The following is a 16,864-nucleotide window of genomic DNA, read 5'->3' as shown; positions in this document are numbered from 1 at the left end:
GGCTGCTACTCCTTTTGTTTCTTGCCCCATTGGCAAGCAGAAAAGAGCACCTAACCCAGCACCGTCAGCATCTTCACTGCATCCCCCTGGGGCGCGGGAGCAGCTCCGAAGGCCGGTCCCTGCCCTCTGCTGCTCCCAAAGCCCCTAGCAGCGGTGGAACCCAAACCTGCCCTTCCTGCCTTGTGCGTCCAACAACAGTAGCTCCCTAACGCCAGGCTGTAGATTTCCTGCATTACCTCTCGTCTCATACAAGGAGGCTACATCTCTGAAGGTTGGTGAGATTTGTCTGTACTGGCTTATTTTTCCTACAGCAGGAGAAAAGGGAACACAGGACCCAGTCAGAAGTAAGTGCAAATAAAGCAATTGTGCGTTCCAGCCAAACGACACACAACCAAATGCTGTTCTGCACAGCCTCCAAGTGCTGCAACATTCGCTGAACAGACAGACAGACACTTGTTTTTATTTGGTCTCAGATTAAATTCAAGTGACAAGCAGGTGGCTGGATATCAAAAGATGTGGTTGTTTTTCCCCCCCTCCCTTATTGTTTTTCTCAAGGGAGTGCATGGATGTTTCATATAGGATGTAAAAGAGCAATGGAAAAAAAAGCTATTGCATTGAAACTACAGGAAAATAATTATTTTAAAAATTGTTCTACCTCAGTTCCTAGACAATTCAAGTCTGGTGTGCAGTATATGATCTGTCTGCTAGGATTGAATCCAGGCACTTACCACTTTTGTTAGCTTAAGAATTTTGAGCAATTTTTTCCATTTATCTGTATTCTCCCAAAAATCATTTCACACATTTCTAAGATGCATCAATCCTTCCGGCATTCCTCTAGACACTCAGTAGGATGCCCTGCTATAAATATTATAAAGCCTTTTATTATGTCCTTTAACCATGGACATGTGTGCTCCAAAAGTTTCCTGACACGCAGTTATTTGTGGCTTTTTAATTATAAACAGAAAATATCTACCAGCAAAGGAAGACAGCAGACTGGAAGCGGATCTTTATGTGTGTATTTGGAGCATGTACTGCGACTGGCTGAACAGCACCCTCACCTCATCCCGAGAAATCCCTTAGGAGGCTCTATGTGCACGCACATGTACGTCAGAAGCCAGGGACGCAACAGCTCAGTCTTGGGTGACAGAAGTCTGTCAACTGCACCGACACCAATCAACTTACGCAACACCACCATCCTCATCGACTCTTTTTCAATATGCAAACGTTACCTCCCCGCTCCATTTTGTAGGCCTTGCTCCACTTGAACTCATCAGGAAAAAAAATAAGGCCCAGTAAATTACTTGACAAATTAAGTCATATTTATTGAATGCGTTTTATTTCAACAACCAAAAAATTCTAACAGCCTAACAATGCACATAAGTTAAAAATTAATTATCACTTAGTGATAACAAAGATAAAGTTGATTTACATGGAAAAAAGAACATTTACAATATGTTAATCCTTATTCACATTGTTGATACCGCGATAAAACACAATTTGTTTTTTTTATTTTTTATTTCACAAAAAAGGCGGAAAATTGTGCTTTGTTAAGAGGCACTACAAGAAAAGTTTCTTTCTCCAAATAGATATTATATGATGGATATTGAATAAATAGACATATATGCATTGTAATTCGCAAAGTTCTGGCAAGACCACAGGCTAAAATGCCCACAGATTCACTTAGAACCACTGCAAAATTGGCAGTGAAATTAAAAATAAAAAGGCAAGACTCAGCATTGAAAAAATACCTAATAAAATTTTTGGTTGAAGTGTAAAAGATACCAAATGTTGATGCCATCATCAGATGAACAATCTTACAAGAGCTTGGCAAAATTCAGTTTCTTTTCAAATGTACGGAGTGATTTCAGCAACAGGATAAGAAGACAGTTTGGAAAGAGTAGCTCTGAGAGAAACATAAAGCAGCAACCATTGAAATTCTGATTAAAGCTGCAGCATACTACAGAAATAAAGGATGAAGAGCATAAGGGGCATAAGTAAGCAATCCACAATTATTTTGCAAAGGTATATGAAATTTATGCAGAGATACTCTTATGTTTCAAACATTAGTTCTGAAAAAATCCCTTAAAAACTCCAGAGGTTACTGAGCAGCTAGAATTAGCTTGTATTGCAACGTCTTCTCCCTGTATATTGTCTGTTCTGAGTAAATATCTACACATAGAGGTTTGTTTTTTGTTTTTAACTCCTACCTTTTATACCTTTCAAATATATAAATAGTATTAACAGTTATATTACATTGCCTGGTGTAGTAAACAGAAAATAACTTTCAAAGTGATATTGCATGAGGTCTTTGTCAAGGTTACATGAAAAGCCCATGTGGAAAAAAACAAAAGAAAGAAAAACAGAAACCTTATGACTGCAGTTTAAACAGGAGTCCGAATTCAATCCAGCTGCAATAGTAGCGAAGGTGAGGTCTTTTCTCGGAAATCATTGCACGGAAGTGAAAAGTAAATGCTACTTGGTGTCTCTTTTGACATGATGCCTCAAAACAGTTAGAAACTATAGTAGATTGCAGCTTTAGTGCTCATGCCATTGAAGAGTCAGTCAGCATTAGTTCTGCTTTATGTAACGTAGTCGCTACGCTAGGTCTCTGCAAAACCCTTCGGCAGCGAGGTGACCGCGTGCGCTGCCCCGACTCGCGCAGCCTGCAGCTGCGGGGCTGCCGAGGGCCTGAAAACGCCCGTGCCTGGGGCTGCCGTGCATGGGACGCGGGCCCAGCCGGAGACCGGTGGCTGAAAACACTTCATTCCACTGGCACAAAATGCATGACACAGAGGAAGCCCAGCTAGGACAGGAATAAAGGGGAGGTGGGAAAGAAGGGTGAGTGGGAAGTCAGCAATGCAAACCCTTCACCTGTCAGCAGTTTGCCCGGAGGGGATGGTTGGGAGTGTAGCAGTTTGTTTCCCGATGTAACTTTACATTTGCGTTTGTGTGTTTTTCACTTTAGTAAAAACAAAAAGCAACAAGAAGAAGGAAGCTTACAAGTTTTAAGATCTGAAACAGAGAACAGGTAAATAAAATCCACGGTAAAACATGGTTTATAGTATGAATTCCATACATCAACTCTCAACACGTTATTTTTCTTCTCTTTCTATTAAGACCTCAGTAACGGACAAGTCTTCTCTGCACTGAATTTCAGTTTCAGGTCACTCTGAATCCCATGAAAATTCATCTGTTCACTACAGAAAGGACAGTTTAGAGAAAGGAACATGCTGTAATCATTTTAAGTGTGCATTGTGTTTAAAGTACTTTAACTTACTAGTTTTCTTTTTAAGGTGCCCTGATTTGTTTTTCCATTTTCTCTCTTTTTTTTCCTCTTTTCTTTTTTTGGCAGTGTTGATTTACGTCTTTAAATACATACCTCAAAAATTACCCATCGAGTTGCCAGATAGGAAGCCATATAATAAAAAAAATCAGGGATAAACATAGAAAATAAATAGGAATTCAAAAATAGTCACCACACCCTGAGAGCAGGCGGCAGTTTATCAAAAAGCCAAAGCAACTCATTGTGAAGTGGTTTTAATACATAAACAAGTCTCATCTGTAAAGAACTCATTTCACAGTCTATACTTTCAGGTTGTAAAGTTCTGTCCCATGCAATTTTAATATATATATATTTTATGTAAATATATATATATACACACAAAGTTGTAAATTTTCCTTCATTGATTTCATAGGACTTTTTCTTCCCATTTACTTGCTAGATGTCCCTTTCATAAGTGCAAGATTAATGAAGGCATAATCCTATGTGATTACAATGATTACTTCAGTCAAATGTAGGAAGTGTAACACTCAGTGTCTGTGTCAAGGCGATGTTTGATTGGGCAATGCTGAACTCATTCGGTTTGCACATGGATCATGCGCATCAGAAACAAACAAACAAAAAGTAAGAAGAGGAAAAATTAAAAATAAAAACAGAAAATCCTTGGATCAATGTATTGCTTTCTGCGTTCCTATCTCACATTATCTCTGGTCGATGTCCGCTGGGGCTGCCTTACTTTTGTCAGGGTTCTCCTCTTCAGGCTCCACTTTGTACATCTCCTCAGAGCCCTCCTCGCTGTCGTTCTCCTCTGACTCTGTCAGCAGCTCCTCATCCTTGTACTCTGCCACGTCAACCACTGTTCCCAAATGCTCTTTTAGCTTCCCGTGGTGCTTTACATGGTAACGCTGGTTCTGGAAGAATTTGATGATGGTGTGTTTGGGGAGATCCAGCTGAGCAGACAGGGTGTGAATGGCTTCCTGATCAGGGTAGAGACCTACATCGTGGATAAAGCTTTGAAGGATACCTAGAGCTTCCAAGGATATCTTGGTACGGGATCTTGGCTTTTTGGCACAAGTGTCCTCAGCAGGCGGAGGAGGAGCCTCTTCTCTGGGTGGTGAATTCTCCTTTGCAGGCTGGGACTGCTGTCTGTGCAGGACCTACAGGATTAAACAGACACATACTTCATGTAACACAGTGACCCTCGGGGAAAATAGCCCTCTTGATGCTCGAGATAAGAGGCAGCTGTGCAGGTCTCTACACAGGGTCTACTTCACTTTTGTGAAGTACTACTTAATATTCCTTTTCCGCTACCTTTCTTACCTATTGGACAGCTGTCCCAGTAACTACAGATTGACAGGGGGAAAAAATATAAAAGGCAAACAATAGAAAATAAATTTTAAAATACGCATTCAATAATAAATACAAAATACAGATGATAAAAAGAAATATCAAATAGCCGAAATCAAAAGTAAGTCAAAATGGGTTACAGTCTGGTGGTCATGACAAGCTGGCCAGTTGTCCCCTCTGGGACAAGTTATCTTCCTGCTTTCTTCCCCCTCTGTGTCTCCCCCCGTTTTTTTAGGCTAGAGACTCTCCCACTGTTCCTGCAAGGTGCCTAGTACCACGAAAGCCTAATCACATGCGGGACTGTGAAGTGCTACTTTATCACGAATAACGATTTGGCATTAAAATCCATCACAAATGCTTTATGGTCAAAAAAAAAAAAAAAAGTCGTCCAGAAATGCAACGAGTTTCCCTTCTGTGAACAGTAACACTGTAGTCAATTCAGTTGCTTAGCAGAACTGGCTTTAACTTATCTTTTGAACAGATTTCTTGGTATTACATCTGTATTAATGTCACTAGTTTAGCAGCTCTGAGTTCAAATAATTATATCCCTGCATTCTGAGAAAGCCTCTGGGCAAATAGAGTTTTCAGTCTTGTAAAAGATTTTCACTGGCAATGTCTCCTTTTCAGCAAGTTTAAAGAAAGCATATGTAGCTCTTAATCTTCCTAACAGCCACTTAAAATGACTAAGAAAGGGCCTTGTGCAGCCCGCATCCTAGGGAAAAAAAAATACTTCCACTGCACTGTTAGAAATACAGAGGAGCTACATATGCTTTCTTTAAAATCAAATCTATACAAGAGAGATTATCAGCAAAAATCCCCCACAGGACTGAAGGCTGTATTTGCCCAGAGGTTTCTTCAGGTGCAGGGAAATAATTATTAGAACTCAAAGCTACAGAGCTAACAAAATCAATACGGATAAATATTTCCTTCTACAAGTAAGAGGAAATTCTAGCTCTTCACGCAAAGAAAAAAACATCTTTGCTGTACACTGTAACATCAAGAAAATCTCTAACATCAAGAAACATTCAAACATTCAAACTCTCTAAATGGAAAAAACAAGAATAAATACTGGAAGTTTGCTGAGAGCTTGTACTGAATTTTACACACACGCAGAGCCCCCGGTGAAATCCTACGCTATCCAGGTTGCTAATGCAAGAGGGAAGTCGCAGTAGCACATCGCACTGTCAGTGCGTGCAAACAAATAAAAGGGCTCATGCTAAAGAACTTTGTATTCATTTCCTTCATGAAACGGCGCTATCCTTATAGTTCATATTGCTAGTGATCTATAGCAACAGTTTTTTAAAAGCAGCATGCAACTGCACAACAACAGCCCACTACTGAAGTTTTGCCAGGGAGCCGAACCCAGAAGAGACTCTGTGAAAATGACCCAACTCGCAAATTGAGAAACGGGTCACTGCTTGCTCTTGTGCCTGACAGCGGGAGCAGGCACACCGAAGTCAAAGGGGGACGGCACTTCAACGGGCTGCGCAGTGTCGGCAAAAGAGGCAGGGCATGGCGCCGACTCCAGGGGTTTCTACTCTCACCGCGCGTGCATCTGCGGGGGTGCCCGCGGGCCGAGATGAGCAACGGCACACCCGTGCACCTGCAACATGGACCTCCATGGCGGTGGACAGAGCTCAGCACGGGGTGGCCTCTCTGGTGCCGGCTTCCCCGCTGTCAAAGAGGAGGCGTGCTCGTGCGGCCACCGGGCAGGCTAGCGTGAGCAGAAAGGGGAGGACGACAGCGCTCTGTGTCCTGACTACATCCGCCGCAAGAACGAGGAGGCAGCCCTGCGGCAGGGCCACGCTCCGTCACTTCAAAGCAGGCCTCCCCACCGGTGATGGGCTGGTCTGCACTGTCACGGCGAGAGCCGCTGGCAGGCAGTGGCATTGCAAACATGTTGCAGCGCCAATAGATTAATTTTCCTTCCAGGTATGTAAACAAACAGGGCGTCAAGGAGAAGGAGCTAGCACAGGAGTTGGGGGAAAGGAGGAAACTCACACAGGAATGACAGATACCTGTGCTACGACCCAACCCTTGCAGCAGAAGAGCACAATGTTCCAATGAACCGAGTAACTCAATTGCTCTTTTGAAGATTTCTTTTTTTGTCCATGGACTGTCTTCAAAAAGAGGGATCGACATGTTCAGATAGAGTCTTTGTAAATGATGGGTCAGAGCGTCACCTACCTCAGCAGGGGGCATACAAACAAGCAGAGCTGAGGAGCTGGCCCAACAAATGGGTAACGCAGCCCATACCTACATATCCCCACTGTCATGCCCGCGGGTCCCGTCTCCTGACACCATAAGGCCCAGAACAACCAAAAAGAAAAGGATTTAACACCACAAATAAACTGCCAGGGAATTTACAGAAAGTGCCTCAAGTGGCGCTGCTAATCAGAACGCTGAATCCAAGCAGCAGCTAACATAGATGGAAACACATCCTGAAAAGGTGCGAATTACTCAGTTCATTCCTGTTGGAGTTGGAAGTGACTTTGTTCCCTTTTCAGTTGACAAACAGCATGAGAAACGATCCAGCCTGAAAAAATGTTACAAGACTTCCAATCAAATATCATGATGAAAAAAAATCCAACAACACAGGATCAGCAGCAGTAAAATGTTTAATTTGAAGGAGATGAAGAGATGCCTACAGCATCTATAAAGCAATCAACCAAAGAGAGGGCTGAGAGCGTGAGGGAAAGAATAATTTTACTTAACCCTTCCTTTTCTGGAGTGACCTCTCCATCCTCTCTGGAAGAAAAAACACATAACCCCGGGATTATTAGTGTAAAATGTTAGAAAGAGGTTGTATTTTCTTTGACTTACTGTTTTCTCAGATAATACAAAAACCTAAAGCCACTGTTGCATAAACATAAAACTTGCAATTTAATTGACTTCTGGGGGCTGGCTCTGGATTTCTAATGGTGTTAACCATATTACCCATATATTACCCATATACATCCAGTATCACCCATAGACACAGACACAGATGTATAAGCATGCAGAACTTCCTCCAGATTTAGACTGTAATCAGCTTTCTATCTCCTGCTGATAATACAGGCTATATAATAGAAAAAGTGTACTTTTCTATGGGGAACAGATCAACAGTTGAGGTTCATGATTCGATATGAAATATAAATTCACTTTTTGCTAAACGTTTGCTTTGAATGACATTTGTAAAAGACACTTGTTTATCTGGGCAATTCGATTAGTTCATACCTGGCTCTGCACACCATGTCCTAACAAAAGAAACTGTCCATTTTTGGCAGTTTCAGATTTTGGGGTCACTACTATCTTCCTAAATCTGCATGTAAGATTTCTAATGACTTCACACACTGATCTGCCCAGCGCACTACACGCTCTGTATTTTGGGTCAGTGCTGTTCTGCTTCCCTAATACAAAGACGCAATCCCTGCTTATTCTGCTCATGGTTAAAGTATAGGCCGTAGTACATCTTCCTGTGCAGGTAACCCCCCCCCCCCCAAATTAAGGTCTGACCTACCGTTAAACACCACGTGCTTGTGAGCTTCAGAAAGAAGGTATAAAAAGCATGGCCACGTTCAGCTTGCCTCTCCCAAAGAAAGCTGGCTGGGTGCCTAGAAGGGTGCACGCACGCTGCCTCCTTCGTGGCCGCCCACCTTGCCCTCCTGCAAGTCCTTCCCGGTCCGGCCCACAGACGCCTTCCCCGCAGCCCGCTCAGCTGCCCAGTCCCACTCGCCCATCCGCCCCGTGCCTCGAGACTCCCCGCAGCCTCGCACCCTCGTGCTGTTGCAGCCCTCAGCCCTCCACGGCCTGCCCCGCCGCTGCCCAGCCGTAGGAGGGACGGCCTCTTCTCCACATCAGCCACCATCTGGAGCTGACTTCCCCTTCTCTCCCTCCCTCCTCACCGATTCTCCATCTACTTTTGAGTCAAATGTGAAGATACAGATTTCCTTCCATGCCCACAGCACTTATTTCTTCCATTCCTTCAAGAGATTTCATTTTTAAACTCTACAGGCATCGTTACATTCTGACCGTTTCAGAAGAGAGCTGGTATGAAAGTTGCTGCTTTAGGAATTTTCATTCAGACAGACTTTATCTTCACAGACAAACTCATTTTTTCAAACATATTAACCAGGCCTGGTAGAAAACTTCCCAAAAAACTAATATGATGGAAGTTGACTTTAAAAGATAAAGTGACTGGTCTTAAATCGCACTGTACTGAAATATGATTTGAAGGCCACAATGAAAACCAGCTGGAAGCCATGTGCAAAATATAATAGTACATGCCTACAGGGAAGGAAGTGAGATATTGAATGATTAAGTTTAGGAGAGTATATAACGTAGTGTATCATTACGGGAGTGATCAGGATTACTTGTAATAAGCTAAGGGTTTGTGGTCTTTCTAAAATCCAAGGCCAAGAACTATTGGGGGGAAGGGATCACCGTGCCGTTTGACATGTATCCACTCCCCACGGCTCGGGACAATCCCGCACGAGAAAGTTCACGTAGGTGGACAGGGACGGACACAGCGAAGAGAGGTGAGCAAACCCAAACTGAACAAACGTCATGTAATTGCAGTCTGTGCCTGCGCTGTATTTAATTTTGGCTAGATTCACTATTCCACTGATGTTCATTTCCATTTCCACCCACTTCCTAGCTAGAACTAGACACATGAAAAGGGTGAGTCGCTAAGGGGAGCCAGGGAAGATGCGTGAACGGGGGAACACACAGGCGGTCACGTGCACCAGCTGCCAGCGAGGTACAGGTTAACAACGCTTGCTTTGTGAAAAGACACATTTTGTTGCCTGTACAGCTGTTGCAGCTGATTAGAAACAGGAACAGCATTTCGACATGAAAACCCCAAACTCTTCTGTTTCGCAGTGTGGGTCAGTCGTACCCCACACTTTCTAGCACACAGGACTGGTCAGGAGAGCTCCTTCCTTCCGACAGGTTTTGCTGGGATGATGAGGTGCCCCTTACTATTAGAAAAGCCAAAAACGTCCAACTCTTGGAAGGCAAGGCTGCATCTGCAACCCGCGCTGCCCTTGTCAGACAGACACCGCCTTCCTCTTTGCAAGGCCAGCGCGCGCGCGCCCAAGCACTTAGCCTGGCTTGCGCTGCCCAGTACCAATTCTCAGAACCCACTCCCAGAAAGAGCAAAGTTGTACAGATTGGCCTTCTCTTTTCCATGGTGGGAAGGGGTCTAACTCTTCCTCTTTCCTTCACATTTACATTGCTCTCGTAGCCAACCACGACATTGCATCATGACTCTTATGCCAATGAGAGCAAGATTTAAGCCTGCTTAAGGAATCCAAAACAAAATCACCCAGGGAGAAGACCGGGGATTTACAAAACAGTGGTTCAGCATACCTAACAACCGTCATTTGTTATATCCCTTAGAAGCACTCCAGGCAAGTCAGCAGCATTTGCCACCAATTTGACTCAATGCAAAACCTGATCCAGTTCGTGCTTCACCATGTGAGCTAGCCCTCTGGAAAAGCTCCTTTCCAATTCCTAGCTAAAGCCAAGCAGAAAAAAGGATAAACCAAACCAAGGTGTTCAGCTGCATTTTATGGAGACCTGCAATTTGCAACACTTCACCTTTGTAAGCCACGAGCTCTCAGGTAGCACTGTCGATGCCTATCTATCATTTCAGGAGTTTACTCAAGGACAATCTCTTACCACCTTGCAAAGAAGCTTGATGCCTAGGAGGCTGTACTGCCTGTCTCTCTTAGAAGATCTTTCAGGAATAATCTGTGGGAGATTATGTATACAAACAAACAACTCTACACCCTGTACCCCCAGTCTCTCACAGGTTACCTTCATATACAGCAATGTACAAGAACAGAACGGACCAAACCGCTGCAGTAAGCAAGACTGCAGCCTAACAGCCATCCAGTCTGGGGTCACACTGGCAAGAGCATTAATTAGACAGAATCACTGTGCCAAGACACTTTACAGGCTTCCTAGGAATGTCTGTACGAGAAACTGTTGCAGAAGTTATAATTTGCACCTGTGTTCATTTTTTCCTTTTAAAAAAGTGGTTTAGACTGCTCTTTTTTTTTTCCTCGCAAAAATATATTCATTTAGGTAAACATTGCAACGCTAGCCCCAGCCTCAAATGAAGTATTTTCTTTGGGCTCATTCTCACAGTGGTGATTTCACACCTTGACACCACAAAGCTGCGTTAAAGATTGTGGTTTAGTTTCCCTGCTTTTCTTGGATTATACAGTATCCTAAGGTCAAAACTCGGGAAAATCCAAAACTGTTATTAAAAAAGAAAAAGTATCTATGAAGTGATGACAAATTGCAGACTACAGGTGTTAGATTACATTTTGACTCCAGGCAGGTTTAATATACTTTAGTTTCCTTTTACAATTGCCCTTAGCAGGTACTGTTATCAGTAAGGGATTTAAAAAAATATACGGTACTCAATAAAAGAAGACCGTGTCAAAAGAAATCAATATGAGCGTGCAAAATGGTAGGAAGTCTGACATGGATAAATATGTTCACTTTCGTCTAACTTCAGTCTGAGCTTCTTTTAATTTGGTAACTCAAATCCTAGCAGCACATCTTGTGCATTTTTTATGTAGTTTAGTAATTGCTTTACAGGAGTAAACACCCCTATTAGAGGTAACTATGACACAAGTTTGTGGTAGCACGTACCCCATCTCATGGAAGGCAGACTAAATCTTTAAGAGCTGTGGGCTAGAAGAAGTTGCAAGCCCAGGGGCCCCGGGTCCCATCCAGCTGCAGCGACAGAGCAGTCAACCAGTAAAAACATCTCCCAAACATTCAGGCCTTCCCTCTCACTGCCTGCTGCTGACCACCCCTGGAGACAGCATACTGGAGCACACAAATCCGGTCTGATCCTTCCTCAAACCAGCCCAGGATTCGCTCTAGGAGCTGGGCAAAAAGGACCACAAGGGGGGCACGGGAAGAAAGGAAAGAGTTCCACCGGGGATCCAAAGTCAAAAACAAGTTTATTTTCCAGACTGGAACGTGAGCTGGTCACTTTTGAGCATGCACTCCTCACGCTTCCCTTTGCTTTATGGCAGTCACGTTGCTTAAGGGCAGGAAACGGACAGTGATCAGAAAACATGGCAAAACACTGAACAAATAGCTGAAATAGTGCTCCGATCCTGCAATTCCTCTCCAGGACCAAACTGTCAAAAACGGCCAAAAGGAGAGAAAAAAAAGACAACAGCTCTATTAATCTTAACAGAAAAAAAAATAAAGATCCGGAAAAAGAAACAAACTTCCAGTTGCACGCTGCATTTGCTATCCCACCCAAAGTGATAAGCATAAAAGTATTAGCAAAACACAAATAATCTTGACTTAAGGCAGGGGGGAAGGTGTCTTCTCCCTCCACCCCTCAGCACACACTGCTCCCATTAATGCTAACAGGAGCTTAGCATGCTTCAAAGAGCAAACACACCGCAAAACATTTTTAAGAGCTATCATCACTGGAGATAAAATATAAATTACAGCCTGATTACAACTCGCTGCTAAGAGGCTACATGTGCAACGTAGCTCACAACGACAACTGGAGATGACCAGATAACATTTGGACAGGGCTAAGGTTACTGTAAAACATCTGTGCACAGTAATCTTGTCTTGTCTTGTCTTTTCTTTTCAGGCAGCCGGAGAACTGCTGTCTGCACAGTTGTTTGAAGAATGTTTACAAATCAGCTTGACAAAGAGAAAAAAAAATTCTGCCATCACTTGACCACAATCATGATCTTATTCTTCAGTAATGCGTGGTTTATTTCCCTTTCCTGATCTCTCTTAATAGACAGCACGTGCCTACACAATAGCCACTATTTTGTCTGTATAATGTTAAAAAAATAAATCACCAAAGTCTGACAATGCCGAGCAGTGTCCCGGTGTTTCCCGGGGTAACTGTTCTCTCTTGAACGCTAACTCAGCTCTTCCCACAAAAGCGCAGGCACAACTTCCACTGCTGTGCAAGTGCCTGAGAACTGGCTGACTTTATGGGGTAGCATAAATGAGCTCATGCTGATGAACGTTAGTGGATTAGCCCTGAATTTCCCTTCTTTGGCTGGTTTAAGCCAGATAGGTTTAATCTTAGGTTTACTGCAAAGGAATTGTGCACAACGGCAAATATCCCTTTCTCAAGGCTGCAGCCTGGGAGTGTTACAAACACAGGTGGAGCCATCCCACACCTACTGTAAAAAAATGCAACAGGTCGGACTCAGTCCGGCTTCTGCTGGCGGAAACCAGGGTGCTGGTGACAGGGAGGCTGCTGTGGCCGGGAAGCGTTGCACAATGCCGCCGCAGACTCTCTCCTGAAGGCATCGGTGATGGATGGCTCCATTGTCTGGGGATGGGGCACGGCCAACGCAGCTGGCAGCGGGGTGGCTTCGCGCGCCTCCCTCAGCAGCAGCGCTCCGACGGCCCAGCAAGCCCCTCTCGCCTCTAACCTGTGCTGGCGAGGAAGCCTCCCCACGAGGGCGAAGGCAACAGTCCCATGAAGGTTCACATTGCCCTTCTGCACAGTGACGTGAGCTGGAGTCCCATCCAAACAGCGCGGGCCTTTAACCATCTGCGTGTATGTCAAGGGGCAGGAAACCATTTGCTTAACACTCATCTTATTCAAAATACGACCACGAAACTTGTGGACCTCTGGCTTGGCTCTTCGGTGCCTTCTCTCGCAGGCTGGGGCGCTGTTGTGTGCAGAGTCCTGCTTGGCAGTTTCCAAACGCAGCCCGAGTTTGGCTGGGGCTGCACGGAGGGTCTGTCAAAGATTTCGGATTGACTCTGCTTTTCCTCGTTCCAACTCTGCTATTCCTAATGAAGAGTTGGCAGGATGCCACAGGAACTAAGGAAGTAACAAAAGGCTTTTTGGGCTTGTTTTTTGCAGACAAAATACTTCAGGCATCCTCTCTGTTTTCTTTTTTAATTAACACTACACATGTTCTCCTTTTCATTCTAAAAATCAGAGGAGCGTTTGCTCGTAGCCTGAGCAAGATCTTTGCTGACAAGCTCCGACCTAGAGCGATGCTTAAGGTCAAGCTCTAAACCCCTAACTATGGTGGCACGAATGGCGCCACCATAATCATGTTGTTTTCCAGTTGCTCAGAGCAGGAGTAGGCTCTGACTTATTTCAGGAAAGATATGTTTGGATGAGGCACGGCATTCTGGGGTGGGGGGCTGGGGGGGTAATTATTTGTCCCATCAAACTGTTTTAGGTCCTCACAGATGGCTATTTGGGGTTCCAGGAATACCCAACTGTACTGTTAATTTTTACAACGGGGGCAGTTAGAAGTCAGAAGAACCTGACTGTTATGGTTAGCGAAAATAGTAGATTTGTGCTGATAAAACACTACTCAGCATGTTTTTTGCTTTCTAGATGTAACCACCAATGCACTTAATAACAGGACTTGAGCAAACTATACTGTGTGAATCAAACACATAAAAGTATAAATATTCCTTTTTTTAGAAAGCACGTCTTAAAAAGTGCATTATAATCAACTACCATGGTAAAAGGCAAAATATCCAGCATTACCACACACACAACTGGCGTAACGTTCTTTATTATACCCTTAGCTTGGAACTGGGTAAATAAAAATCGACTGATCAAAGTACAGTCACCCCCATAGATTAGGGCACTGAGGACAGGAGGCCTTGGGGAATCAGACTGGAAAACCTTTGTCTTCCTGACTACGCTCTTGAAAAGGTGGGCTCGTCTGGAAGACTGAGGAAGCTAGTCTGCCGTTATCGATCTTGACGTCTCACTGCTCTGACCTGTGCCTCTTTTACAGATTACGGATGTTGGAAGCAAAAGGCTTTTCAGCAAGTTTCCTACCTGCAACATCTGCAGTTTATATCCACAATACTAGAAAATATGCAGTTGAAAAATAAAAGGTACTTTGTTCGTTTTTTAATAAAATGTTTTAATGCATGGTTGGATGCAATCAGCAGGGCAGTATTAGGACAAAACAGAACAAGAGACAGTGTGTTACGGCCCTGGGAGCTGCTCCTAGCTTTGCCACTGCCCTCCGCGGGGAGCTCTGCCGACCGTCCAGCCCTCGGTCAACTGTACACACATACTCATAGCGATAAGATTAAACTTTAGGCAAGCCTGCAGTTTGTGTAGGTCTGGATGTAAGGAGCCCGAGACTCTTGCTGGAAGTGCAAAACACTTTGCAAAACGCAAAAAGTGGCGTTTTTCAGGCAAAATCCTCCTTTCAGTCAAAAATGTAGACTGACACCAAAGTATTGCCTGAATAAAGTCTACTTTGCCAAGCCATTTACTTGTGAGGGCGAGGGGGAAATATTCTGACAAAGTTCAAGCAGTTGTTTGGCCATTTTTCATGAAACGGCATATGCTGGTTGTTTTTATTCAGGCCAACTTTTGCCCTTCAAATTCATTTTATTTTCTTCCAAAGCATTATGTTGCTCCAAACTGTCACAAGCCTTTTTTAAAAATTATTTTAGCTGCAAATAATAATTTAAAAAGCACCAACATATTTTCTCTTTCAATATTTCAGAAATGTCAGCAACCTCTTAACCTCAGTTCAAGCACTTATACAGCACTAAGCTGTACCACCCAAGGTACAGACATTTATAGACATCTATCTGCCTATTCACTTCATGGTCACATTGACAAGGGACTGTACTGATGGGAGATCTCAAAGAGTGAAACGTAATGCAGTTTATAAAAGGAACTGTATGTGACTCTTTCCTATCTCAAAATCCAATAAAGCTTATGATTTTTATTCCATGTGGGAGTCCTTTGGTCTATGTAATACTGATAACCAGCTCGGTCAGTAAGCCTGATAAAACCAGAAAGTACCTCAGAATATATTCTGGCCAGAAACACCTCGGAGTTAAGTGTACGTGTCAGCCGATTGCCCAAGGGGAACAAACGTATCCTGGGATTTCTTCCACGGTTGAGTGACGCCGCTCCGTAACTTTGTTCCATTCTCTCCAGAAAGAACGGATCAAAGCCTCTCCTATCAGCTGTAATGTTCCAGGAAAGAAGTCACCGTCCCAAAACCTCACTTCTCCCCTCACCTTTCCAGTAAGCACAAACCCGGGAAATTTGCAACCGACTTCAGCGACAGGCTACCGGACGGCGCCTACGCGGATTCCAAGCACAGCAACATGGCCTTCTTAATCCTGGTGTCATTTAAGCAAGGAAAAAGGAGGAATAACATTACTCCAAGTCAGCCATGCTTCCCTGGTGCTAATCCGGCTATTAAAAAAGCACAAGTAGTTTGTTCGATGCAGACGGACAAAGACAGCCACAGAAATGAATCAACCCAGGACAAAATTAGAGATTAAAAGTAATAATACTCCTTTCAGCAAGCCACAGTCTGAATGCATGGTAAGCGGCTAAAAGACAATCAGGGCACAACCTAGAGACAAGAACACGGCTCCTGACTGAAGGAAACGTAAATGAACCTAGCTCTGGTAGCGAAGCGTTTCCGTCGCAGGGTAGCACTCGTTGCCGTCAAGAAACACGAAGCGGTTTGCTGCAAGCAAGGCCTGCCGCGGCTGACCCTCCCTGATCTCGCTTAGGGAAAACACAGCAGTTGGAGGGAAAGGAAAAAAACCCCAAACACGGCAGACTTGCTAGAAGAGATTTCCATGTAGGCTTCCTCCCCGAACGAGCAGACGGTTTCCAGTTAGTCAGGGTCAGGGACTGCCCTTGTGGCTTCCTGCCTGCTTGCCTTTGTAGCTTATCGAGATCACATCAAGAGACACGGTCCGGAAAAATTAGAATGGCTACGTACAGAAATTAGGGAAACTAAATACAAACGAGCTTGGTTTGCACTTGTCCAGAGGAGCAAGAAAATTATCGTCCGCGGCTCACCTGTGCAGCATGCTGGGGCCGCTCCGGAGCGGTGCTGAGCCTCTGCTCCAGCGCCGCCCTGCAGAAAGCAGGGCAGTTACGCACCATGCCCGCGGGCCACGCAGGGACCGAGAAACGCCCTGCTGGGCCCAAAACACTTTGGAAAACAGCTCGGCCCGGGCAGATTCTGTTCAAACGTCCCTGACCTCTGCCGGCAGCCCGGCCGCCTCTCCACCGCCCCAGCTGCCAGGGAGGCCGCGCGCCCGCAGCGTGCGCGCCCGCGCTTCTCGCGGCTCCAGGCAGGCGCTCGCTCTCGCGATGCCGTGCATGGGAGTGGAGCAAAAACTCCAACCAAGACCGTGCAGCATAAGCTCCCACCCGTATGGAAAGGGCATTCTCAAATTAAACCCTGAAAACCAGATGAGTTTTGAACGAAG

The 16,864-nt window shown here is 44.5% G+C and overlaps 1 protein-coding gene across 3 annotated transcripts in view; it reads right to left on the bottom strand.

Moving 5' to 3' along the window:
• Window positions 1–1,305: 1,305 nt before the first annotated feature.
• SATB2 (SATB homeobox 2) overlaps window positions 1,306–16,864 on the bottom strand; it is a 140,463-nt gene continuing 124,904 nt past the window's right edge. For all 3 annotated transcript variants that reach the window (XM_068948224.1, XM_068948223.1, XM_068948222.1), the window contains one exon: window positions 1,306–4,437. In XM_068948224.1, coding sequence (XP_068804325.1) covers window positions 3,982–4,437 — 456 coding nt within the window. In that variant the 3' untranslated portion in view covers window positions 1,306–3,981. The remainder of the gene's footprint in view (window positions 4,438–16,864) is intronic.

The sequence above is a fragment of the Struthio camelus genome, chromosome 6, assembly GCF_040807025.1.
Source record: "Struthio camelus isolate bStrCam1 chromosome 6, bStrCam1.hap1, whole genome shotgun sequence".
NCBI classification, from domain to species: Eukaryota; Metazoa; Chordata; class Aves; order Struthioniformes; family Struthionidae; genus Struthio; species Struthio camelus.
The sequence above is the reverse complement of the archived record's forward strand: the minus strand, read 5'-3'. Positions and strand labels throughout refer to the sequence as shown.